This window comes from Manis javanica, chromosome 7 (assembly GCF_040802235.1).
Source record: "Manis javanica isolate MJ-LG chromosome 7, MJ_LKY, whole genome shotgun sequence".
Classification (NCBI taxonomy): Eukaryota; Metazoa; Chordata; class Mammalia; order Pholidota; family Manidae; genus Manis; species Manis javanica.
Window position 1 is genome coordinate 23,704,547 of NC_133162.1, and position 27,757 is coordinate 23,732,303.

At 38.5% G+C, this 27,757-nt stretch overlaps 1 protein-coding gene across 1 annotated transcript in view; it reads right to left on the reverse strand.

The window, feature by feature from the left end:
* Window positions 1-27,757, reverse strand: part of CFAP58 (cilia and flagella associated protein 58) — a 90,463-nt gene that overhangs the window by 41,835 nt on the left and 20,871 nt on the right. The window contains exons 9-15 of the mRNA XM_073240463.1: window positions 27,012-27,203; window positions 17,303-17,464; window positions 16,471-16,617; window positions 10,599-10,739; window positions 9,610-9,833; window positions 7,043-7,154; window positions 4,905-5,009 (exon numbers count right to left, since the gene is read on the reverse strand). Of these exons, the coding sequence (XP_073096564.1) occupies window positions 4,905-5,009; window positions 7,043-7,154; window positions 9,610-9,833; window positions 10,599-10,739; window positions 16,471-16,617; window positions 17,303-17,464; window positions 27,012-27,203 (1,083 nt within the window). The remainder of the gene's footprint in view (window positions 1-4,904; window positions 5,010-7,042; window positions 7,155-9,609; window positions 9,834-10,598; window positions 10,740-16,470; window positions 16,618-17,302; window positions 17,465-27,011; window positions 27,204-27,757) is intronic.

Below are 27,757 nucleotides of genomic sequence, written 5' to 3' on the forward strand. Positions count from 1 at the left end.
CTAAGTACTCTCATAAACTTTCATGTGTACTTAACACACTCCATTCTTTGAGTGTGTACTATTATCTCCATTTTATGAATGAGAAAACTAGGAATTAGAGTAAACAAGAAATTTCTATTTATGGCAATATGGAAGACCAAGGAACCTGAAAACTAAAGTCCACAGAGCATTAGACATGCTGAATAAAACAACACATCCTCTTAATCACAAGGAGTTTTTACAGTTTGATCCTGAAGCGTCAAAATCAAAGGGTGGACAGCATATTAGAGCAGCTATCCCTTGGGGGCTGAATGGGATAAGCCGCTGAACTCAAGGCACAAGGGGCTTGGATTTTAATGGCCACAGAGAATAAAAGATGAGGTGCTGGGCCAGTGTGACGTGGACAGTTGGTACTAAAACTCCTCCACATAAAGAGTTCCACCTCAGTGAAAAGAAACAATAGATAGAAATCTACCCCTCTTGAATAGGAAGACCACAGAGAGACTTAATTACCTCCCCTGGATGCTGAGTAGGGGGGAAAAAATCGACTCCTCTGGGAATTTCTATGCATGGATCTTCCATCACAAGATTTGGGGTTTCTAATATACATTAACCAAGTAATCCAGTAAGCCCCAAGGTGATAATTTAACATAAAAAATTACTCTAAACAAGTGATATCTTTTAGGGTACCTGGAAGAAACAAATAAAAAACATACCCTTTACCTGGGCCACTCCCAAGTGCCATAAATAAATCCTTTCTGAACATGAGTCCACAATTCAAAAGCACAACACAAAAAGCAAAAGATTCTCCATGAAAATTAGCAGTCACAATAAACACTAGGAAAGACCTCCAAGACCTTCCACTAATATAATTATTAGATAAAGACTATAAATGTTTAAATTAATTGAAGACACAATGGAAGGAGTAAAAACATAAGAAAAGATCAAGACACTGTCAACAAAGATGAGTCATATGTGAAAAAGAATCTTGAGAAAATAAAACCAAAATCATTGAAAAGAAAATGGCAGTGGATAGGCTATTAGCAGACACCCTAAGAGAGATTTAGTAAACAAAAAGATAAAGCTGAGAAAATGTAACATAAGAGGTAAAGAGAAGAACAAGATCAAAGAGGTCAATAGATAAGGAAGAAAGAATGAGAAAATCCAACATACATCTAACAAGAGTTCCAGAAGGAATAAATAAAGAGAATGAAGGACAGACTATTCCAAGACATGGGGAGCCTCAGATTCAAGAAGCACAGCGAGTCCTTAGTGAACAAAACTAAATTCATGCCAAATGCATTCATTGTACAGAACCTCCAGAACAACAAAGGCAAAGAGAAGTTCTAACAACCAAACAGAAGAAAAGGCAGGATACCTAAAATAGAAGAAATAGTAATCAGACTGACAGCAGACTTCTTAAAGGACTAACACTGTTAAAGTACAAATGGAAAATAGAATTTCAATTTAATCACTTACAAGTAAGGCCAAAATGAAGCATTTTCAGTTGAGCAAAGAAGAGTGTTAGCCACTGAAAAGCTTATCACTGAAATAACCATAAAAGGATGTACTTCAAAAAGAAACAGGCAGAACCTAGAAATAAGGAATTAGAGATATAAAGAAATAGAAAAAAAAAGAATTGGTAAATCTGAACAAATATTCATTGACTCTTAAAATATGATGATGACTAACACTGGAAGGACGGTAGGGGGCATCTGGAGTTAAAGCATTTCAAGTCCTTGTGTTGTTTGTAAGGATAAGGATGTTGACCAACTTTAGATGTGTTTAGACCTGATGTTCACTAGGCATGTTAAATATTTTAAGAAACTCCATGAAAGAAAGAGAGAGAGAGGATAGAGGGAGAAAATTACACTGAGTGGTAATAACTACTCAGAAAAAATGAATAAGCTAAGAAAAAGGGAATAGGAAGTAATAAGGAGAGAAAAGTGACTGGTGGAGGGGAAAAAGAAGGAATAAAGAAAACTAAACCAATATAAAGCAGGAACAGACTTTTTTTTGAGCATTAAAAATATCAGGGTAAATAATAGAAAATAAAAAGGTGGAAATAAACCTAAAACCACCAATAAATAAATAGATTAAATAAACCAGTCAAGACAAAGATATCATATTGGATACTTTTTAATTACAGGAGACTCACCTAAAATATAAAGACACCGAAAGTTTTAAAAGTAAAAGCATAGAAAATAATGCAAAAAAGAAAATTAACTGGTAGAGCTATATTAATATTTGTAATATTAATTTGTAAGTAAAAGCATTGATTAAGGAGGGTTCTTGCATAATATTAAAGGAGCAATTCACCAGGAAGAAATAAAAATCATAACCTTTCACTAATCTTATGAACATAATCTAAAATGCTTTTAAAGCAAAAAATGACAGAACTACAAGGAGAAATAGACAAATCTCCAAACTTTTTTTCAGCAAGTAGGCAAACAAAAAAATCAGGAAAGATACAGGTTTAGACAATACAATTAGCAAGGCTGACCTGATGAACATTATACAGATTCCTGAGCCTTGAGCATTTAGAGAGTACATATCCTTTTCAAGAATATGCGCATCAGTTATAAAACCAGCTACTTAGCTGGTGACAAAGCAAGTCTCAACAAATCCCAAAGAACTGGTATAATACAGACTACAATGCAGAAACTGAGAAACCAGTAACTAAAAAATAACTTAAATGCCCATATATTTGGAAATTTAAAGTTGTACTTTCAATAACCATAGGAGATCTAGTGGATAGTTTTAAGACTTACTCTCAAATGAGAAATAATTCTGAAAACAGAAAATATTTAGAATTACATGAATGTGAAAATATCACATTTCAAAACCTGTGGTGAGGAACTGAAGAAATTAAGGGACATTTTATAGCTTTAAATGCTTATATTAGAAAAGAAAACTGAACATTAATGAGCTGAGCATCAATCTTAAGGCAGAACAGAATAAACCCAAACTACATAGAAGGAAGGAAATAATAAATTTATAGCAGTGGAGTGAATATGAAACAAACTCACAACAGAGAGATCTGGCAAAACACATTTTGTTCTTTTAAAAACTTAGTGATAACAAGAGAGGGCGGGTAATGAAGGGGTAAAAAGCGGAGGCACTGGTGCTGACTGCCTAGTTTGAGGCCCCACTTGGCCAGGTGCATGGCCTTGGGCAAGTGACTTGTGGCTGGACTGGCCTTAGAGGACCTACAGCCCTGGACAGCCAGACCCCAGTGCCCATGCCCTGTTATCCATACAACAGGACTTCCACGTAGTGCTCTCTGACAGGAGTACGTTCCTCCCACAATGAAACTGTATACTATAATCACCATTCAACAGATGGAGAGACTGAGGTTTGGAGAATTAATATCATTCCCCGCACGTCATGAAATACAAAACTTTACAGCTGATTCAAGCTCAGATTTTCTGACTGTAAGGACTGCCCTCTTAACTACCAGGGTTATTTTTAAGAGAAGAGAAAAATGCCCATTTGGCCGTTCAGCATAGTGATGTTCTGCAAAGCTACTTACTATATACTCAACTTCAGGGAAAATGTCTTTTTTTAAAAAGAAAGAATGTAAAAAAGAAGGGCTGTGTGGTCCTTGCTCAAATACAGAAGTTCCTGCTCTTACAAACGGTAACCCGAAGGTTAAGATTATGGGCTTTGGAATTAGAAATAATAAGAACACTTGCTAATATTTATGAAACATTGACTCTGTGTCAAGCATAATGCTAAACTCTTTCAATCTTCCCAAGATCGCTTTCCCCAGGTTTAGTTGTTGGCCCATGAAACAGATGAAGAACCTCAAGTGCAGAGACGTTAACCACGGGAGTTACAAACTGGCAAAGTCAGGATTCCAATCCAGGCCACCTAAAACCACAGCTCGCACTCTTATTCGCACTAAACTCCTGGAGCCCAACTTCCCCATCTATTGATTGGGGATGACAATACCCACCCCCAAGAACTGTGCCGAGGTAGGCAAAGCCACCAGCAGGGTCTGGCAGGATGGTGCTGATGGTGGTGACAATGGGTATTTGCAAAGGTCCAGGCCTGAAAGGACATCACCTTTCCTAACTGCTCCAGAGTAACCTACCACAAAAATCCACCAAAAGAAATCTGTCCTTCCATTTCACTCTCACAAATCTTCTAAAAAACAGATTTGTGCTCTATGTGGAAGCATAGCTTCAAAATCAAAATCATAGCATTTCCCATTGCATGAAGATGTGAAGAAAAGTATAATCTGACAAATAAAACTGTAGAGAAGCAGAGGATAAAAGCTCCCATTACCCAATGCAGTAAGTCTAGCCTTGGACTTAATTTTCCAGAATTCTTGAAAAATCAGTGATGGCAGCATAAAAAAAACAATCAGGTTGTTTGTTCTCTGTGTGTGAGTCACTGTTGCCATCTACAGTTAAAAACGGGGCATGCAACAGGCAGAGAAAGACAAGTACCAAATGATTTCACTCATTTGTGGAGTATAACAACAAAGCAAAACTGAAGGAACAAAAGGAACAAAACAGCAGAAGACTCACAGACTCCAAGAAGGGACTAGCAGTTACCAAAGGGAAGGGGTTGGGGAGGGAGGGAGAAGGGGATTAAGGGGCATATGATTAGTACACATAATATAGGTAGGTCACAGGGAAAGCAGTACAGCACAGAGACGACAAGTAATGACTCTATAGCATCTTACTACACTGGTGAACAGTGACTGCAATGGGGCGTGTGGGGGGATAATATGGGTGAATGCAGTAACCACAGTGTTGCTCAGGTGAAACATTCATAAGATTGTATATCAATGATACCTTAATTTAAAAAAAAACGGGGCATGCAAAGCCACTGAATAACATTCTAAAAACGGTCCTGATGATGATGGTGCTAAGAAAACACACTTGTTGGATGCGTACAGAAGATGAAAATGCTACCTGAAGGAGCAGCTCTTTTTCAACCACCTCTTCTGTCTTGCTGATGAGACGCTTCTGCAGGGTGTGGATTTTCTGTATCAACTCAAAGGTACTGGGGTCACTGGCCTGTTCAAGGTGAACAAAATAAATCAGCTGAGAAACCATCAGTTTCAAAACACTGAGATCCCAATGTAAAATAATTATTGCTTTATTAAAATCTATTGTAAACTTGCAGGCCCATTACAGAGAGAATGAGGACCAAAAAAAAAAAAATGAAAAAGCATAATAGATGCAATGATCAGCAAAGCAGACTCAAGTCTGGCTAATGTCTTATCTGTTGGCTCTAGTTGGCCAATAAATGGTAAGTGAGTATGTTTATTCCACCAGTGGGAATAACAGTGATGATGAGAGCTACTACCCATGACACCTGATTCTTTGCCACCATCCAGACACTATGCTAAGTGTTTTTCATACAATATCAAATATTACAATCTTAAGAGACACTAGTAGTCTTCCCCTTTTATGGCTAAAGCAATTGAGGCTCAGAGAATTAAGTCATTTGCCCACACTGGTAAGGGTCAGAGCTGGACTCAAGCCCAGATATGCCTGGCTCTAAAGCATGTGGTTCTTAATTACTGCGCTCTGAGGCTTCCTTTACCATGCCCTCTGTTTCTGTAGGCATGAAACAGGGTTCCCTAATTCATTCAGCCTCAGGATTCTCCTTTGGTAATCGCTAACAAGAAGATTCATTACCCCCTATGATGAGGACGGTTTCTAGAATGTGGACTTCTGCTAATAAATTGGCATTTAGCTCTCAAATGGAGTTATCAATCTGTAAAGCTTTGATATGCCTTCAAAGCTATCCATGCACAATTCAAACAAACTCTATAGTTATAAATTGATAATCTCTAGATTTTGAGCCAAAGCTTCACTTTCAACTGTACTGACATTCTGAAACTAGCAGCTAAATATTTACAGCTGCCTCCCCAGTATTTTCTAATTTTCTAATAGCAACTGACATGGAATTGGAAATTTTTAAGATCTGCTTGAAAACACATAGAATAAATTAATATGACATTAAATGGATGTAAAATCTTCAGCACTTCCTTAGACACATTCATATTATTGTTAGTTTAGTAAAAGACACCACTGTTGGCATTTAAAGAGAAATACACAAGGGTCCAAAGGAGAGGGGGAAAAGATATTCCATTGACTCTGACATTAACTAAGAAATATGAAGAAATGTCTACTGATACCATATACTGAGACTAAATTTGGCACACATTCACTTGACAAGATTGGACATTCTTAAAATTCAGGCCTCGTGTTTATATAACAATTTATAATGCATTATCCTTAATGCTTTCTTTATTAAAAGGAAAAAATTAAAATTAAAAACAAAAACCTACTTGGCTGATTTTCTCCCTTGCCCTGCACTTTCCTCTATGATGTATTTTCATTCTCCTAACACCCTAATTGTTCATGTATTCAAAGCCCCTCCTGGTACCCACATTGCTGGGGACAACTATAGGAGATGGCCATATTTTTCTTGAGTAAGCAGAGCTTGTCTTTCACTGTTATCTGCAGGGCTGGTGGTAATGTCTTTTGGGAAGTCATAAAATAAAACATGTAGTTTATTATCCATTACCTACCAATGGGACTTTGGCTGTGTCACCTGTTCCTAAGAGAAAGGATCTGGCTAGCACAGGTCTAGTCCTTAGCAAAGAGGGCTAGTTGACAAACATATTTCCTGCAGGAAATAAAAGGATGTAAAGAACAACTTAAAGATGATGAATATGCTGGTGGCCAATGTAGCTAAAGGTAATTAACAATCCAAGACAAACAGGTAACTGCAAGGTAACTGGTTGACTAAAAACTACTTAACAAGAAAAAAAAGTGTCTATTGGTGAGGCCAGTTCAGAACTCTCACTGGGTTTTCTTCGGACAGAAAAGATTTTGTCTGAGACTTTTGAAACAAAACCCAAGTAAACCATCTGGTTCTGGAACAACACAGTATACATGGGATCAAGCCTGACATTTTAGGTGACAATTTGCATAACATTAAATAAAACTGTGCCTTTCATTGTGCTCTAAGTAGTAAGCCATGCGGGGCGGAAGAAGAGATTTGGGGATGAGAGTAAGGCTCTGCCAGACGTTACCTCGAGCTTCCTCCATCTGTGCACGTTCATGGGGTTCTCCAGTTCCTCCTCCAGGGCTCGGCACCGTGTCCTCTCCTTCAGGAATTCTCTTTGCGTGTGAAAAAGCTCCTGCCTGCATAAGACAAACTTTCCTTTGCAAAGAAATCCTCCATCCATTTAAATATCATACCTTTATGTGGTTACATACATACATACCACATTTTATATAAAAGTTGGAATTGGGGAGACTTTTGTGAGATTGAGACCAGACTCCCAATCTGGGCCAAACAAAGGCATCAATTCTGGCAGAGCTCAAACTTTAGCTTTAGCTTTAAAAAAAAAAGTTCCAAAACTTCAGATTCGTGGTTCTGGATACCCACAGCGTTTAGAAGTATATGAAAGAACAGGGAGGGGATGAATTATGAGAATTTCAATACATTTTTTAATACTTCTAAATGTGTCTATAGTAGTAGCAAGAGAGCATTCTACATCCTATCAAACAGGTATGGCACCTGACTGCAAGCTATTAAGACTCAGGACAGCCTGACACCAATGGGGGCACTCATGGCAACCCTGACTGCACAGTGGACGCACCCAGGGAGCTCTGACAACATGCCTTTGCCAGGACCCAATCCCCAGAGGGATGCTGCTTTAATTGATCTAGCATGTGACTGAGGTTTCCTAGGTTTTTAAGTCCTGCCCATAATTCTAATGTGCAGCCAGGACTGAAAAACACTGCATTAGGAGTGATATTTTATTTCCTGTTCCACAGCTACGCAGGAGGCTGCAAAAGTCCTAAAGAACTAGATCTGGCTCAAACCTACCTCTGTAAGCTGCAGGCATCTCTAGTAATAGGTAATGGGCGACAGCCACCCACAGTAGCCTGTGAGCTGGCTGCCACCCTATTGAATAAGATGCTTTGATGGGGAGCGGGGAAGAGGCAAACATTCTCACTGACACAGGCAACAAGGATATTATTATCTGTCCTTGTCTGCTGTGGGTGTGCAGACTTCTAATACTAAACCATCTCTTTTACTTAATTGCTTCATTTAAACCAATAATACAACTTCCCCTCATTAGCAAGACAAACCATTAGAATTAACTGCATGATGTTCACTCAACAGGGAGCTCAGAGCAAGCTGCTTAGAATTAAAAGCATATTTTTAACACTTCAGCGTTCTAGAGTGCCTTCAGAAGAGGAAGGCAAGAGTATTAGCAACTGTTACTGAAGGCTTATTTTGTACTAGACTCTGTGCTAGACACACTACATTTCTTTTCCTGTCTAATTTTAACTACAGGTCTAAAGCTCAGAGAAATGCTTTGCCCAAGGTCACAGCCTGTAGGTGACAAGGCTGAGATTGGAATTCATGCCTGCTTCCCTCCAATATCTTTATTGTCTTCCCATTGAAAAGAAAAATAAAATCTATTATCAACAAACCAGCAATACTGAATAGGAATGGGTAGAATTTGGTCCTTAGTGTATATAATAAAAATAACTCATGGCTGGCAAATTTAGTGATGATCTTCAAGATCATTCAATAGCTACTTGGAATGAACCCATTTGTCTCCAAAATGTCATTGGCAGTATCTGTAGGTGGTAAACTTATGAGGGATTTTCTAATCCCTTCTTTATATTTTTTCTGCATTTCCCACATTTTCTGCAATGAATTTATATTACTTTCATCATCTGAAATACGAGCAACTCTAAGAAAAAGAAGTAATGATCCATCCTTGATGGTGGCAACTTCACTTGCTATTCCTGAATGTATTCACTGCATCTAAATATCAAAACTCCTTCTCATTCAATTAATTTAAGAAGCAGATGCAAACTGTGCCCTTGTCCCCAGGTGGTCAAGGATACCACTGTTCATGTACAAGTCTCTGGGGAATAAGGATAGCTACTGAGAAAACACCAGACCTCTTATTTGGTTTCCTGCAATTGCCTATATAAAACATGGTGATGTTTTCCCAAAGGGAAAGTAGATCTTGTATAATGTAAGATTTAAAGCAAGAAGAAGGCACACTAAGCTAAAGTGAAAGCTGCAGAAGATAAATCAAGAGTGAGATATAAAAAATCGGCTGCCTTCTAAGGAAACAGAGTTTTCAAATAGTGATAAAATTAAATTTTTCCCCTTTTCATTCTGTATGCAATTCCAACAAAAAGATGTGCAAATGTTACCAGAATTAAATTTAAATATTGATGCTCCATCCCTTCAATATTGCCTGACTAAAGAAATTCTAAAGAGCTCATTGGGGGAATTTTTTTCTGAATTGTAGCTAGTTTGTGTTTCTAATTTGATTTGAAATTTATTTTTTTTTAATCCAGAACAAAGTTTTTTGAAAATCTTTTTGCATTCACTTATATCCCCTTGAGAGGAAACTATTCCTTTTTTGTGACATAGAATGGGCACAATGTAGATTCTGAATTGTGGGAAAGTTCTCATTACGTGTTAATAATTCCACCATATAAAAAATTATTTTATACAACTTGATAAAGACTTGCAATGACCAACAGGCATGCACATAAGGTCATTTCAGGAGCTCCCCATACCCCTCTGTGCCCTCAGCTCTAAGGGTTCTCCTGTTACCTGAGTTCATCAACATTAGCCACACTCCTGGCAAGAATCCCCTTTTCCCGACGAAGCTTTTTAATCTCAAGTTTAAGGATTCTCATGTCCTCCATCCTCTGGTTGTACTGACTCTCGCCTTTATTCAGCATGGACTGTTGGATCTTGATCTTTTCGTAGAGCAAAGCCAACTCATCATTGCGCCGAATGAGCTGAGACCCGAGGATGTCTCGCTCACTGATGACCTGGAAAGGAAGGGAAGGACATGGCCACCAGGGAACAAAAAATCTGACTTTCATTATGGCAGCTGCATTCATTCAGTCAATGAATATCTTTCCAATGCTCACATGTGCTAGGCAGGTACATAGTGGGTAGGGCACTAGAAATAAATAGCCTGCTAGACAATCAACACTGGACTCCTCCCAACAGCTTGCAGTCTCATTGGAAAGAGTACAATAAATAATCCATGATGGTAGTAACAATCTGAAAATCCTTGTTTCATGGGTGTTGTTTGGTTTGATCCAACTATTATTTTATAAATATTAAAGTTAGAATGACTACATTGGGCAAGCTCTTACCAAGTCCCACCACTCCTCACCATCTTATACTGGTCAACTTCTATTTCTATTTAACCTGCCAGATCTCTGGAAACATTTAAATTTCTAACCCCCAAATTATGCATGTGTGTTTCTAACTCCCAATTTAAGTAAGTATTCATTGCAATCATACAAAGGTGATTACACTATACAAGAATGTAAGGAGCCTGATTTTCTTTTGGGTCAATGTATATCCAGTGTCCAGCACAGTGACTGACACAAAGTAAGTCCTCATAAATATGACTTGAATAAATGAATTAGTATGTCATAGTTAATCAACAGAAGATGGGCTTCTGCTGTTTCTCTTCCGTCAGACTGAATCAAAGAGCTTAGAGAAGAATGAGGATTTGTGAAAAGCTGAATCAAACATTGCACCTCCTGAAGAGGTCTGCAGGTCTGGCGAGATGTTCCTACCTGGTCTAACTCCTTCTTCTGTCTCAGCCTCTCCCCATCTGCCTCGGCAATGATTCGCAGAAGTTTTCTCTCTTCAGCTTCCTGCTTTTCAATGAAATGTTTGGTCTCCAGGACTTGTTCTCTCAGCTTCTGCAGCTCAGCCTGACAAAGAGTGAAGGACACAAGCAAATTTCACTCTGTGATGGCACAAACCAGGACTACACACTGTATGTGGATGTACGGGGTGCTTCTCTTAGACTTTCTTCTGATGTTTCATGTAATATGGTTTGAACACTCTCACAAGCAAACAAGTTTCACACACACACACACACACACACACAGACCCATAAAGAAACAGCAATGCACGTTATGGAGATCATGTTTATTCTATGAGTTGTACGCTTAAGGGATTTCCATCATTTTTCTGTATATGTGTAGCAGAGGCTTCATTGATATTCAGCTGCACTTCTCTCGCCAGCTAAATATGGGGAGAATTCACAAAGAATAGTACAGAAGAGGATGCGGGGGTGAGGATGAGGGAGGGCCTCTATCTGTTACCAGCACCTGTGATGGTCCTAACACCACCAGCACATCAACCATAGAAATAAAGCCCCTCCAAGTGAAAACTAAATTAATGAAGATAAAAACCAAGTGCCTATCTTTAAGATCTTGATGGAACAGAAGAATTGTCATGATATAAAAAGATGGATAGATCCTACTTCTGAGATGCTTCCCATTTAGATGAGAGGATAAGATATACAAGTATTATGCAAATATTAATAAGTCCAAGCAAAAAATTTTCAGTGTCCTTATTGGAGTTACAAGAGGTCAGGCTTCTGAGGTTGTCAGAACTCCTGGGAGAGCTCAGATCTTGAGACTCTTGAGGTTATTTCAGGAGCTGTCTTAAGAGTGAGAAGGAAAGGGTGATATGGACTGATAAGTTCTCAAAGGGAAACTGCTCTGTCAAAGGACACATTCGCTTCCGTTCCACAAGTATGTTTGTGCTCTACAGTATCTCAGGCACAATACTAGTCATTTTGCATAGCTTCTCTCATCTCAATTTTACAAATGCAATTACAGAGACAAAGAGAAGCAAATTATCTTGCCCAAGGACACACAGCTAGTAAGTAGCAGAGTTGAGATTCCAACCCAGATCTTTTGATTCCAGAGCTCTGCTATCACCACTCAATAGTTTCAAGTCAAATGCAGAAGATGAGTATGACTGTGGGATCCATCAACCATTAGAAATTACAAGTATAACCAACCACATTACAGTGTGGAAATGCTATCTATTGTGTGGAAAAGGACATGTGAGTACACAGGAATGAGCTTCTATTTCTGCCTGGAGTTTAGAGGGAAGAACCAGTCAGGGCATTGGCAGCTGACAGATATTTCTAAAGTGGAGAAGTATGTGCTGGGGGGAGGGCATTCAACAGGCAAACTTGCATGAACAAAGGCATGCAAACTATAAAGTGGCTGCAGTGTTCACCAGATGGCAAAACATCCTATGTGGCTGGATTGGAGTGCTATTAGGTAGGGAATAGCAGGAGATAAAGCTGAGCCAGACAGGAAAGGGCCTTGTATGCCATGCACTGTGTAGAGTACACAATGGGGAGCCATGGAGGATTTCTATTAAAGGAAAAAAGAATATGCCTTTGAGAGGTCCATGCCAAGATGGGAAGGACTGGGCCAGCACAAGGAACAAATCAGAGGGGAGCTCTGCTTTCACCCATGCCTGGAATCATGAGGCACATGACAAGATGATGTTAAGGCTCCAACTTTTCAGTGCCTTGCAGGTTGGCAAATAATAGTGAAAAAGTAATAATTTTTCCTTCAAGGAAAATTTTTCCACCTCTACCCACTTAGAAAGATCACTGGGATGACAGCAAGCCCCCTGTTTGCAAGTGCCCATGAACCAACCCAACTCTACCTGAAGTCTGCCTCCAACCCATGAAAACCAACTCACTGATTGCATACCTCAAACTTATCCAAATAGTAGAAGACACTGCACACCTAGTAACAAACACATAATGTCACAATCTAAATGCAGCCTGCTACTGTAAAAGCAAAGGTTTTTTATGACATTTTGTTTGTTCATGAAATAATATCCAGAGATAAGCAAAGGAAAAAACTTATTGAGAAAATATCTGGTCTAGTATTTACCACTTTGGGGGGATAGCCTGTTAGGGAAGAGAGCAAACAACAAGCCTTTCAATTTCTATAATCAATTAAGGTGACAGTGAAGACAGCAATAAAATACCTGTTTGGCTTATGCTTTCTTTAATAAAACTTTTACTTTCCCAGATGTGCAACATTTACTTCCCTGTTCCTAAGTGCCAAGAGCTGATCAGAATCCATCAGCAGAACAAAATGAAACCCGTTATATTAAAATGCAATCAACAGCGTGTAAAAGTATCTGTCTGAAATGTAAAACCATTCATGTGGTTAGCACTGCTGTATGTTTTTTCATAATATATCAAAATTCTGAGTGGTATCCTTATGTCATAAATTTATGGGCTATAAACAAGATGTGGCGTTAGACATTGGCAGCAAACGTTAATGTCAACAAAATACCTTGGACCTAATGCATTCAGCAGCTGTAAACCTCAGCTGTCTCACCCAAGGAAAGATGGTGACAACTGCATGCACCCAAAAGCCCATAAAGCAATGTTCTAGATGGGACCTGGGGTACTGGCATCTCTCAAAGTGTTACTGGTGGTTTGAATTTGTAATACGAGGGCAGGACACGCTCTTTGGTTATGGCCTCCACAATTATACAGTTTTGTGGTGGGAGTTTATGGACTCTATATCATCTAATTTGGCTGCAGGAATAAATGATAGCTCAAGAACCATACTTGCAGTTTCACCCATTCATACGTGATCCCAACATTCACTGGGTTTCACAGAAACCATCTGTTTACATCTAAAGCAAACAAGACCCCATGAAGTTTTCTAGCCATGAGAGTAATTAGACTCTCTCTCTCTCTCTCTATCTCTCTCTCTCTCTCTCTCTCTCTCACTCTCTCTCTGTGCCAGTTCCTATCCATGTCATTCTAGAGAGTCCACTAAGTATAAAAGGCTATCGTGCCCTGAAGCCAGTTGCTAATGTGATGCTGAGCTATGGACATAGAGAATTTGCTGTTGAATTATTCACTAAGAATCAAAGTGCTGTGAGAACGATGTGGGATGATTGGGAAGTACAAGACAGCATCAGAGGCTTATTAGAACTGGAAAGCAGACACTCCAAACAGGATGGCTCCTTGAGCTGAAGAAACAAGACTGCTACAGAACCGGGCAGATGAACAGAGATGCAGTGACATCAACGTGAACTACTGACATTCTGTCATAACCATAATGTGTTAACACTGTCTAGGATCCTTAGTAGTCAGTAGAGCCTGGTAGCAACTGAAAAAAGGAAAAGAAACATGGAAGGAGTGAAATTTTCCTTTTAAGGGGGGTAAATGAGGATGGGAACAAGTTATCATGGACCATGGTTTTGCCTGTCAACCTGGAGAAGTGGTAAATTGGGTTGTCCTGTCAAAAGGCACCTCACAGTCTCCCAGCCTAAGCCATGCCCTTCCAGGAGAAATTATGTACCCAAATAGCTTTGTAGAACTCAGAATTAAGTTAAATGTCTCTTAGAGCAAAGTTACTAGAAAATCTGCCTTTCCCTCAGGGATCTAGTTTGTGTACTTCAGATGCCTTAAATCCAGAGATCCGTATGGAATGTGATTCAAATTTAAGGTTAAAAAAGTCAAGAGGCTGAAACTCAACATTTGAGCTGTCATATTTTTTTAAGGAATGTCAAACAGGCATAATGACAGACCAAAATTATCCAATCAAAGCATGACTGCAAGTCACCCTTGGATAGCCTCAAACAATAAATCAAGCAGGCAGCCCTCTTCTGTTCCTCATTCTTGCTCTAATGGGAAATGCTGGGGAAAGGCATCCTTGTTTCACAGAAAGTCCAAAGCAATCATCTCCCTATAATCCATGATCCAATGCTATCCAGACCTAGGATTCCCCCATTTAGATCACAGAGCAGAAGCTCTTTAATCATCTTTCATGCCCACCAGCTGCCAACTCTGCTGGTCCTGGGCCAAAAAACAGGGCCCTATTGCCCTTTCTTTTATTTTATTATGATCCTTATTATGTGTACATGCCTGATGACGGAGGGTGTCATTGAAACAAACACTAACCAAAGTCAAACTCTAAGGAATTAGGAATAATTGATCTTTTGCATAGGACATTGCTTATTCGAACACAGGATTATGAAGAAAGCAGTTAGTTCCACCATTGACTCCTTTAGGTGGCAATAATTAATCCTCTGAATAGAGAATTACTTAAAAAAGTAAGAGATGAGGATCAGGGTCACCCTCTAAAAGGAAAGAGATGATGCACCAAATCGAGTCACACTGCAGTCCTGCTAACATGGGTCCATCAGGCCCATAGGTGAATCAGTGTTTAGAAGATTCTTCTGGTTCATTCCATGATAAATAAACACCATCCCACTACAGCTCCAGAGAGGAACGAGCTACCTTCTATAAAACTATGCCTTCAATCAAGGAGAATAAGGGCAAAATATGGGATATTTTCAAATTTTGGAAAATATATTTTTTGATGTGTAAATAAGCATTAATGCAGAATTTTCTATTCTTTTTCTTTCATAAGCTACAGTGGGGGAATAAACATCTCAGACAGATAAACATTATCAATTACCATATCTTTTTTGCAAAGGCACTTTTGTCACTTTTTAATCTTTCTCAAACCAAGTGTAGCTTAACTTAATTTAATGTAATAGTTCTATTTCCATGAAAACCTATCATTAAATTGACAAAACCTATTATTAAATTGAGACTGCATATTTTAATCTAGGGCATCTTGGAATCAAGAAAAATTGGCAGTAAATCCATCCAACACTAGATACATATTTTCAAGATAGGAACTATCTTTGAAAGCTAGTATGTGCAGATACCAAGACACCAGTCTCTCATCTTTTGTGGAGAGTTCCTGCAAGTTACTCATAACATACATGAGTATTCCTCATTTCCATTTTCAAAATAAAAAAGGCATCATTCTCTTAGAAGTTCCTTCTTAAATTCTTTGGCCAATTGGATTGGAAGGGAAATCTATTGGATTGGATAAGAGAAGGAAACACACCAGGTTTAGGGAACATGTACAGTAAAACATATGTGGTTCAAGATTTGAAATGCTGTAATTATATGGTACATATTCTTAAATAGGGTCTTTATATTGGTACACATGAAATGCTCTAAATTAGTAGATTTAAAAGGATATGTCTCAGTAATATACATAAAGACAGAGATGATTCCCTGGAGGAATGTCTGCAAAGTTCTCAGACCCACCAAGGTAAGGTGAACTATGAACCTGGCTGAGGGCAAATCAAGTGAGGACAAAGCCTGACGCCAGGTGGTTCATGACACTGCAGGTAGAAAAGTCACCTGCACATAAAGTAAATAGCAATTAGGAGCAGAGGGACAAAAGGTCTTGCCAGCATGACCTTCTGGGAGGCCCAGGGAGGAGTGTGGGAAGGCGGGTGTGGGCATTGGGGCTGGATTTGCCTTGTGAGCACAAAGGGCTTGTAGCAAGCCTGCAAGCTCCGGGGCTTCTCAGGCACTGCTGACCTGCGAGGCTCTCCTCCACAGATGCGATGAGAGCCAGCACAGGTGAACAGGGGCATGTGCACCTCCCCTGGCCCCCTTGTCTGGGGGCCCCACCTGCAGGGAGCCTGCCCTGGGGGTGGTAGTGCTCATCCCCCTGTGCCTTGGTGGTTTTCCCGGCCCCTTAACTGCCTTCAGTGAGCGTGGAGTCTGCCTCAAGGATGCAGAATAGATAGACTATTGCTCCTTCACTTTGGTTGTAAGATCTGCACCTTTAGTGTTTCCTTCTCCTTTTCTATCCGCTGCTGCTCCAGACGTAGCTTCACAAGCGCTAACTGTTTGGCAGAGATGTCTTCTTTCAGCTGATCTACCTGATGGGTCATAGTCTTTAATTTCCTCTTCATTTCCATTATTTCATCCTAACAAAATGAAAAGAGAGATGTTTGAAAGTGAAAGAAATAGGAGCACTATGCCTATGGAAGTGCAATACATAGCAGGAGCTTTTAAGGGAGGCTCCTTCATAATGGCCTCCTGACCAGTTATGACAGAGCTGTTCCTTTGTACCTTGTGCCCATCAACTTCAAAGTACCTTCCAGCATTAACTCTCAAAATATTCTCATGAGATGTATACAAAATATGCATAATGAAATCTCTCTCTCTCTCTCTCTCTCTCTCTCTCTCACACACACACACACATACACACACACAGAGAGACTTTATTCCTCATTTTAAAAAGGAGGAATTGAAATCACAAGTATTATAACTAAAAGGTTACAAAGCAAAGCTCTGCAATTAACTGACAAGAATATGCTGCTGCCCTCTGAATCCTGGTAGCTATTAGCAGTTTTAAAAATTAGAAACAAGAGAATGGCAATTCTGCATAATTAATTAAAAGCAGGACCATGATCTTCATATCCTATCAAGTTGTTTCATTTCCATTTCAAACAATCTGATAGTTCTGCATAAACTGATCTTCTCTTTCAGATGAATTCTACAACTTTTCTTTCTTGCTCTATTCTAAATCCCGCCATTAGGATAACTGAAGCTGCTTTAACCCCAGGATGGGGAGCAATCAAAATGTGAAGACATAAATATATTCTTTACCTGAGCCTCAACCAGATTTTTGCTATACAGATTCCTGTCTGACCTCACAGCTTCATACAGGTTCTGTTGCTGCTTTAATTTAGTTTCTGATTCAGCAATTTTTTTCCTGTAGTCAAAAATCTGCATTTCATGGACTTTTACGTCTTCCATGTTCATGAGGACCTGGATGAGAAAGAAGTACATGAAAATGGTTAAATAGTCCATCTGTGGTTATCAGGTTCAGGACAGAGATCTTTATCTAAGGGTAGCTAACAGAAATGCTAGCAGTCAGAAAATCTGAATGTGGCTGTAATCACTGCAGAATACAGAAATTCAGCCCACTGATTAGAGGCAAACATACATTTTATCTACACCAGAGTTCTGCTCAACCATGGAGGCCTAGCACAGTTATTCTGTAGTCACAAGAGGGAAAAAATTAATTCTTTCAATTCTGAAAACCTCTCCTGACCACCCTACCCACCAAGAAAGGAAGGAAAAAAAGAAAGGCATAGGCTTAAACAGATCCTAACACAGAACACTAAGGAAGATAAGAGAAAACTTCCCTGCCTGGCCATATGCATAGTTTTTTAAAGTTAACCATGAGAAAGAAAAGTAGCCTTTGAACATTGATAGCAATCATAATGCTGTTTGCCAATGTCAAACATTTGAGCTTCCATCGGGGAAATTCAAAGGACTTCATAAAAATGCATTCTAGGAATAGTGCACAGGACAGTTGCTGGGAATGATGAGATGCAAGAACAACTGCCTCCTTTTTGCAAGTATGAAAATCCAAAGCACGAAATTCCACCTTGAGCCAACACCTCTCAACAAGCAATCCATGTGGCAGAAGTTACATAATGCTGACTCTCAGCTGCAATGTCCACAGAAACTGATTTTTTAAGGACAATCATCCTCCAGAATTACTTAAGAAAAAAAGTTTTAGCAAGAAGGACTGATTGAATCAATGGAACTATGGGCTAAACAGTTCGAACACATATGGAGAAAATTCTTCAGACAGTTTCACTGCATTTCAGTGGACTTCTCTTAATTAATGGTTACAGTTGAAGGAAATAAATAGAGCTATGTGACAGCAAATGGAAAGAAAGGGATGTCCTGGAAGTAACATGGCCAGGGAAGGTTCCTCTGAGGAAGAGGTATTTTACCTAGAACCTAAAGATCAAAAGGCACTTAGTCCTTTGTCTTGCTGATAAGCACTATGATTTAAGCAGGGCCTACCTGTGAGCAACATGTTCCCAGGTCACTGCACTACAGAGAATCCTTTGATTTCACTTGTGGAATTAAGTGGTCCGGAAAATAAAATTCTGAGAAATCCTGCTCTAATGTTTTCCCATCAGAGGTAATGACAGCTGGTGTTTAATATGCTTATCCTTTATATCTTCAAATAAACATCTTTCAAAGTTTCCCTAGACTTATTTTTAAGGAGAGATGGGATTACATTTTACTAAATACCTTTTCAGTATTTATTATTTTGTACTGTTTTTTTCTTGTTGGGTCTACTGATTTGATATACTAACTAACAAATGTCTCCCTTTACAATATTTCATTTCTTTATATACAGTCCTAGATGCTGTAATTGTGGATAGATGCATAAATGTGAGATATACATATATTTTTATTTCCTTACTTGGACCTTCCTTCTCCCTTCAAACCACATTGGCCTCTTGTCAGCATATAAATTAACCAGGTTAACAATCTAGGATGTGTGCTTCCGTATTTTTCTTTGACTGCATATTCTATTCATTTCTACTAACATATTACTACTAGTAGCTAGTATTTCTCAGGTACTTTCTATGTGCCAAACATTTCACATGTATTAACTTATTTAATCTTCAAAAATTCTAGGAGGTGTGCATTATTATCACCCCAATTTTACAAAGAAGGAAACTGAAGTCAAAAAAACTACTATTATTCACAGCTATTCAACTAGCAAATATAGATGTCAGGTTTCTTGTGCTATCCTTGGTTTTACTTTTTGGGCTCTGGTTGTATTTTTTAACTAAATGAGATCTTCTTACATACATTCTATATACCTTGCCTTTTATCACTAATACTCTGTGGAAATCATGTGGCGTGGCTCTAATTCATTCTCTAAAGGTGGTATGATGTCCTCCAGTGGGGTGTGCCATCATGTACTCAGCTCTTCCCTCTGATGGGCATTAACTTGGTTTCCACGTTTTTGCCTCTCTGAGCCATGCCGCATAACCACTCGGTACGTGTGTCCTTCTGCACTTGTGTTTTACTTCTGTTGGGATGAATTCCCAAGAATGGAGTATCTGGCTCAAAAGACATAGATATTTTTAACTTTACTAGATACTGCTAGATTGCTTTCCAAAATGGCTTTAACACTTCACATTTCCATACTGCCACAACAGTTTTCTTCATAGAAAACTCTCCTTGCAGTTTCAGGATAAACTCTCTTTGGTCATACAGGATGATTCTTTACTGCACTGTTGAATTTGGTTTGCTAGAATTTCATTTAGGATTCTTCATACATATTCATAAGTGATCTAAGTCTAGAGCTTTCTTTCGGGTTCTTTTTTAATATCAAGGTTTCTGCTAGTTTCATAAAGTGAATAGAGTACCTCTCTGTTCACTCATTCATTCACTCACCCATTTATTCATTCACTCAGTGAACATGTACTGTGAACCTATCTATGGCAGGATCTGTAAAAGCACCAGGGATGTAAAGAAGAAGATGCATTACCAACCCTCAAGTTCACCTCTAGGAGTGACTCCATCATAAAATGGATAATTAAGGAATGGAGACAACCTGTAAACTGAGATGTGCATAGGAGGTTATGAGAGTCAAACACTGGAAGGTTAATGGATAGCTTCTGAGGATGGTCCTACATAGCCTGTCTAAGCAATTAGTATTTGGAATTAATATAATTTGTGGGCACTACCTCTTCTTATTCTTCAACCATCCCAGCCAAGGACTCACCTCAGACCCCAAGCTCTCTCCTAGGCCTGGAACCTTATTCTTCTTCACTGCACAAGGCATGGGTTATATATCAGTACAGCAATGCCAATCAATATTAACCCCAAAGAATACAAAGCACAAGAGCAGGCTATACATATATAGTCTGAGAATTATCTGGTTCTTGAAAGTTTAAAGAACTCAATTCTAAAATCACTAGGCCCTCAGAAACAGTGCTGGAGCTAATTCTCTCTCAACTTTTTTAGTGGCTTCCACAGCTATTGAGCTTTCTCTGTTTCTACTTTTCCTTGAGTCAAACCGTGAGGTAGGTATTTTCAAGAGAACTATCTATTTCAAACATTAAATTTATGTAACTAGAGTTGTACTGTTTTTATATGCCTTTCCTGTTTTATTATTACTAATTGCCACCATTCACCTTGTGAGGAAAGAAAATGGCCCAAGGTAAGATTATATACCAACTCAGTGGCGAATGGTTTGTATAGTTGGTTGGGGACTGGGAAGGAACAAAATTAGAAAATCTGTGACAAGGAGGTCTGGGGAAGAGGCATGTGAATAGATCTGAAATGAAATCTCATTTCTTCTTCCATCATTTCTTTGATCCACATCTTTAGAATCCCTAAAAATGAGTAGCAGGAGGCCTTTCAAGGTACCTCCATTAGTAACTAAAATGTATAAGTTAGGAATAAGTGTGAAACCTAATTAAAGTATCCATTATTGGATCAGTTGTTTGATTTTTTTCCCAAGAAAGGCACTATCTTAGCCTAAAACTTAGCCTTTCTAAGGACATGATCACCCTTTTTGGGGTCAGTGAAATGAATAGATGGAAAATACTTTGAACAGCAGATCAGCATTCAGAATATCAAGCAGCACATCAGAGAAAAGAAAAAATTGCTTGTTTAATCACTTTGAGAGATATTATAACAAGAATAATCCTTTTCACAGAGAGAACAATACTCCAGAGAAAAGATGCAGCCAAAGGCATTTTTTTTAATGGGCATCCAACTAGCAGGGTCCGTGTTTCTGCACACAGCAGTGTGCAAAATCACAAACTTGTTTCTCGATTCTTCTGGAGTAAAAAGAACCCATCAGGATACCAAGAAGATCAAAGGTATTTTAGTTAAAATGGCAATGAAAACAAAAAACAACACAAGTAGTAAAACTAAGGGAAAAGACAATTTATAAAGCAATTTACTTTTGTGTTGCAATTCAACTTGTTTTGACGGAAATCATTCAAACCAATGTCACACAAGTTCAAATCCTGAAAATTCCTAATATGTGCGGGATGTTATGTAGGAGCAAAATCTTTCATCAGTGAAATGCCCCACATTAAAAATGGTACATCAGAGAATGTGGTATGCCAGCTGTGGAACTGGAGCTTAATTAATTGATTACACTTTAGATACCTCAAATCAACTCATGAAACAAATCACACCTAAATATAGAAAGTTTTATTATAGCCAGAGAGTTAGAGACCCCCTAGCATTTGCAGGCCCACTTCAGAGGAGCCCAGAAAATGCTTACAGTGCACTCTATGGGTTCAGTCCCACTTAAGAACCTACTACCTTTTCTTTTGCTGTTAAAACAACCTGCCAATAGAAATAAGACTGAGATAAAAATCAATAACACAGGCTGGAAAATGCAGCATAGTCAAAATAGCATATAGACTGAGGCAGGATAAGAAAGTAGGTCATTGAATTTGGAAACCTTTAACTTGCATTTGATGAAATATCAGTACAATAAACTTTTCAAGTAAGTTTTTCTGACTCACTGTCAATGGTTTGAATGCTGACAATGCCTTAATCTTCAGGATCAAACAAAAACTCACTCTCTGGCGGGGAATGGGAGGGACTATGTGCCCAGGCATGTGAAATTTTAAGTCTTTGCTATTTTTCTTGGTGTTTTATTTTATCCTCTGTCTTAACATTTACAAAGGTGTATCTATGTTCCTATCTATTTTTAATAACATTACATTACATTATAAAATGAGGAATATAATACTATCTACCTCAGAGAGCTAATTATGAGGATTTAAGTGAGAAAATATTTGTGCCATCATATAAGTACCTTGCATATCATATTTTAATCATTTAATGTCAATAGATTTAATGATAGATTAACATTATATATTGGTACTTAACAAATTAACTTGATATGTCTATGGATCAAATTCTATTCCGCAGGAAAATAGTGATCCACAGTACACAAATTTTATAACAAAAAACTTCACTTGTGTATGTTCCCTTGAAGTCCCTCTCCAGGGTTCTATCCTATTAAGATGCTCTGCATAAAACCTCAAATGAATATTAAAGAAACAGGAGCTTCACTTCTTTATGAAGTACCTATTCAGTGAACAATATTTCTTTGATCAACTTTTGCTTTCCTCACTTACTTCTAAAGTCCTTGAAAGCACATTATTATTCAATTTCTAAGAACCTCTGTCTAGAAGAGCTTTGCTTGACACTGTTAGAGGCAAATAAGCAGAGAGTTAAGAAACTTGTAGGTAGGATTGCATTGTAAAAGAATGCTTTTTGGCATATAAAATATCTGGGAGGAGACGGCTTGAAGTTTAATATTTAGAATGAAAAAGGAGGGGTCCTAAAGTGAGGCAAGTGCATACTGTGCAAAATGTTCCACAGATTTAATGATTAACAAGGAATGGTTTTACCTGGAATTTATAAAGGTTGAGAAAAGAGTAAATAGGGGTGGATCACAACTTACAGTGCCATTCCTGGTGCCCCTCAATTTACCAGAATAGCACAATTTAGAGTGCAGCAGAGGAAAAACCAGGAGGATAGAAGGTGCTGAAACACTGGTAGATTATCTATGGTTTTGCAAATATTCTCTCTACCCCCCTGTCTGTACTGCCTCCACAGGAGGGTCTATTTCCCCTCGCTGTTGAGCTTGGGTCTGGACATGTGACTTGCCATAGCCAATGGGATGTCAGATACATTAAGCAAGTAGACAGCCATGGAATGTGCTTGTGTGCTTGGGTTTGTCCTTTGCATTCCTTTGTTTCTCCATGAGAATCCCATGCATCCTAGAGGATAATAAACATGTAGAGCAGGACTGGACCCAACCCACAACCCAGGCCAAGCCCAGGCAAGCCCAGCCTAAATCAGATGACACCCCAATCACCTGCAGGTGTGTACATGAGAAATGAGTGCCTATTTTTGCATGCCAGTAAGATTTGGTGGTTGTTTATTATGATGCAGCAATATTATGGCAAGTGTTGACTGAGAAACACATAAGAAAAAGTTTGGGATTCTGAGCCATCCAATTCTGGCACAAAAGGGGATTCTTTTTTCTTGTTTACAAATGCCATGTTAAATTAATAAAGTATAATATAGGACTTTCAGCATCTTGAATTTCTTCTGTCTTTAAACAGAAAGAACCAGAAGGCAAATGTTGGTAATGTTCTGCAGCCCAGATGGAAGAAGAGACCACACTGCAAGTCATTCACAGCTAAAATTGTGGAGGATCAGTCAGGGAAGCGTGTCCACTGTGGCAACATGTTTCCTATTAATTTAAAATGAGGGCAGGCCCATAGTGGTAAACATATTATTGAAGAAGAATTTAATATAGATAACTTAAAGTAAGTCTTCAGGTATCTAATTATGGTTTCCATTCAATTATTTAAAAATATATTTCATACCTATTTAGAAAAGAAGTAATATGAAGAGCTCAGAAGTGAGTAAGATTTGCCCTCAAGTTGCTGAAAGTAGAATCAGGCAGACATGCAAATCATGGTAAGCTAACATAAGATTTCCTCAACTGCCAGGGAGGAAAACCAAGTACAGAGGGGTTAGAGATCACTTTAATAAAGCTCCTTGGGAAAAGTGTAATTTTACTTGGTTCTGAAAGGAAGGGCAGGCTTTTATTAATATTTTCTCTTTACTTTTTTTTTTACCAGGGTACTAACATAATACATATTCATTTTAGAAAGTTTGAAAAATTCAAAGCACAAAAAGAGGAAATTAAATCAACTTGTATCCCTACCATCCAGTGGTAACTACTATTAGTATATTGGTATTATTTCCTTCCACTCTTTTACCTGTTAAAAAAAGGCGATTAGGCTTCCACTTTTTCTTCTTTCCTCATTCTCACTGAGTACTTTACACTTCCTCATTGTAGGTAAAACAATCCATACACACACACTTTCTTTCAGGGCAAGTCTATAGGAGATTCTCCTGTCACTGATTCTGCCTGGAACATGGTCAGTCTGCATGAACAATTCTTTTGTCATCTCCAAAAGGTATCTGCTGATTACATCTTTGATTTGGGGTTCAGTTCCACCATCAGACACCAACTATCTGTAGGCTTGTTCCTATTCTTTGTCCTTTTTATTACTTACATTCTCTTTGATAAGTTTTATCTTTATATTTTCTAAGAAAATTCTTCAAGTTTGCACTCGATGGGGTCCATTTTCCACAACATCAATTCTGTTCTTACTAACTTCAGCATGGATTTTAAATCTGCCATCACTTGCTTTTGTTTTGTTTGGGTTTTGTTTGTTTTTTAGTCTCTTCACAATTGTTCCTTAATTTGTCCATCCCTTCCTTTTTATTTCATCTTTGCTTTATCCTAGAGTCAATGTCATCTTGGACTCATATCGTACCGGGGTTTATATCTTACCGGGGTCACCCTGTCCTTAACAACAACTACAAAAAGTCTGGAGTCCCCATTCTATGTGCTATTTACATTCCACTTAATATCTCCAAGACTTCTTGGAAAAATTATATTTCTTCTGCTGATGGTAGCTTCAATTTCCTGTTTCCATAGACTTCTGGATTCCTGGTTGGCATCTTGTCTCTTGTACCTACTGTCCTTTTTCAAGTATGTCTTACCCCAAATCCTTTACCACCCCTTTCCAGCCCCGAAGACTTAGCAGATTGTCGCCGAAGGTCTGAGGTACAAAACACAAGAACATAAAATCAAATATTGGCCATCCCTGTTCTTAGCAATTCCTCAAGTCATCCCTGCCTCTGGGAACTCCTCTCTGGTGAACAGTGTCCTTTGCTCTCCTTTCTAACACATTCGCATCCCCCACCATTTCCTGCTCGCTCCTTTTCCCTTGCCAATTTCTTTTACTTTTCTTAACGTACTTTGTTCCACTCTGGTTCATTGGGCCTCACCTTTCAAACCAATGCATTAAGGTATTTTACTAACAAAGACTATTCTTTCCATTAGAGGAAACCTGGCATTTATAAAGCCAGATCTTTTCTCTGCATTTTCTTCTGTTAGGAAATCACTGAGAGTCAACTCTCAGCCATTTTACTTACAAAAATGGCTATTTTAGAGGGTTCAACCCAAATATCTTGCCATAAAAAAATTTTCAGAGCCAGGCTTTTATCCTGAGCTTCCAGAGGCCATTTTCTTGCTGTGGCTCTGAGGCATATCTTTTCCACAGGCTCCATTTGGCTGCTTTTTTCCTATTTCTCCTTGTGCGAGGCAGGGTTTACTGTAATCTAGGAACAGCACTGCCAAGATGGGTCCAATCAATGTCTACACCTTACTGACATTTAACAAGAAGTTGAGAATCGCTGCATTCAAATGCCACTTTGAAGAAAAACTCTGGACTGTTTATCAACCATTTTGATGTTTAACTGCACAAGGATATATAATGTCTCAACTAAATAATTTAAGCACATGTTCTTAAAGTAGTATTTATCCACTACAATTTTTCTATCACTTACTTAACTTACCCTGACAGGATATATCAGTTGCTAGAGCAACTTGTGTCATCTCTGGATCTCTTATTAAGGACATATATGCTGTTTTGCCCTCTCCCCATATTTCTTTCCTTACTCTCTCTCTATCTCTCTCTCTCTCACACACACACACACACACACACACACACACCTCATTTCCACAACAGAAAGTTTCCTTTCATGCATTCTATTCATAAGGAGTTGAGTAATGCTATCAGTAAGGCTAAGGAAAATGTCATGAAACTGATGTTTTCATCTACTTCTGGATCAAGTACATATACATTGTTCCAAGTTTTGATCCAGGAGTTTCTTTTGTAAAAACTGAATCTATGGAAAAATAAGAAATGCAAAAATCTTTCCAAAAGAATATCCTTTAAAATAAATTGTGCTCCATTTATTTGACACAATATTATGTACCATTAAAATCATGTGTTTGAAAAATATTTTTTTTTTAAGTGGGGGAATATGTTCACAATATGAATCTGATAAAAACAGAGTGCAAAATTATTTACATGGTTTGACCCCAATTTTATCTGTGTGCTTAGGAAAAGGACTAGAGCCATACATCATGAGGTGGTTGTGAGGATTAAATGAGATAATATTTGTAAAGAATTTAGAACAATCTTTGGCACCAAGTAAAGGTGATATAAATGTTTCATAAATAAATACGCAAGACAATGAATGAATTAATGAATGAATTGTTGATAAATAAGAGTTTCAGAGGCAGATGCAGGGGTGAGAAAAAGGGTTAAGGGGTGGTGATGCTGCAACCCTGGTAAGGCCAACCTGGGGAAAGTGCACAGCAGGGCAACAGGGGTGAGGGAGAGGCCGGAAGCAAGGAGAGCTGCCCAAAAAGGGGCAAAGGAGATCACTAAGCACAAGCCTTGTCCATGCACAGTTTGCCCAAGATGAGCTCTAGGACCACTTATTCTGTTAACATCATTCCTTTTAAATCTTCAAGAGACCCACAGGCTGAAATCTGAACAAATCCGCCTTGTAGCGATGTGTGACAATCAGAAAGAAAGTGCCAACGCTCTGCCCACATCATCAGGGAATGCCTTACCTTTTGGGTAAGGTCTCTGGCTTCATTGATGTGCCGATCTCGCTCCTTTTCCAGTTGAAAGATGATCTTTCGCTGCTTCTGAGCCTCATCCTTGTATTTCTGGATTTCTTCCTCCAGGTTCCTTTTAGTTTGTTCATGGAGCTTTACCAAGTCTACCTGTTTCTGAGTCTCATTGACCGCCTTAAGCATATTCTAAAAATAAGGACAACAGAGCATACACCTTACTCAAAATGTTTGAGGATTTGGGGTTAAATGTACCTGATGTCTCTCATCCCTAAAAATAATTAGATGCATTGTTTTTTGTATGAATAGAAATAATCATATTCTCTACAGTCTATTAAGAGCTTATTACATAATTTTGCACAAGGCACATTATAAACACATACATAAATGCACTAAGCAACCATAGCATCCCCGGCAATCTAGCATTAAATTGCTCCCATTTTAGGGGTAGAAAACTGAGAAGTTATGCTACTTGTTTACAAGTTCATACAACAGGGGAGCGGTGACAGAGACAGAATTTGAATCCAGTACTGGTCAGGAAAGAGAAAAAAAATACACCCTGCCCTAAAGAGGAATTGACATTAAGAATTGACATATCATTTGACTAATTGATATTAGTGAAATCAAAAAAATAAATGTAAAATTAATGTTGTGCTACCTATCCTATTGTGGCAGAAAATCTATTGATTACTGGTATATATAAAAAAAAGCAGATTAAATGCTGTATGTGTTAAAAATAAATT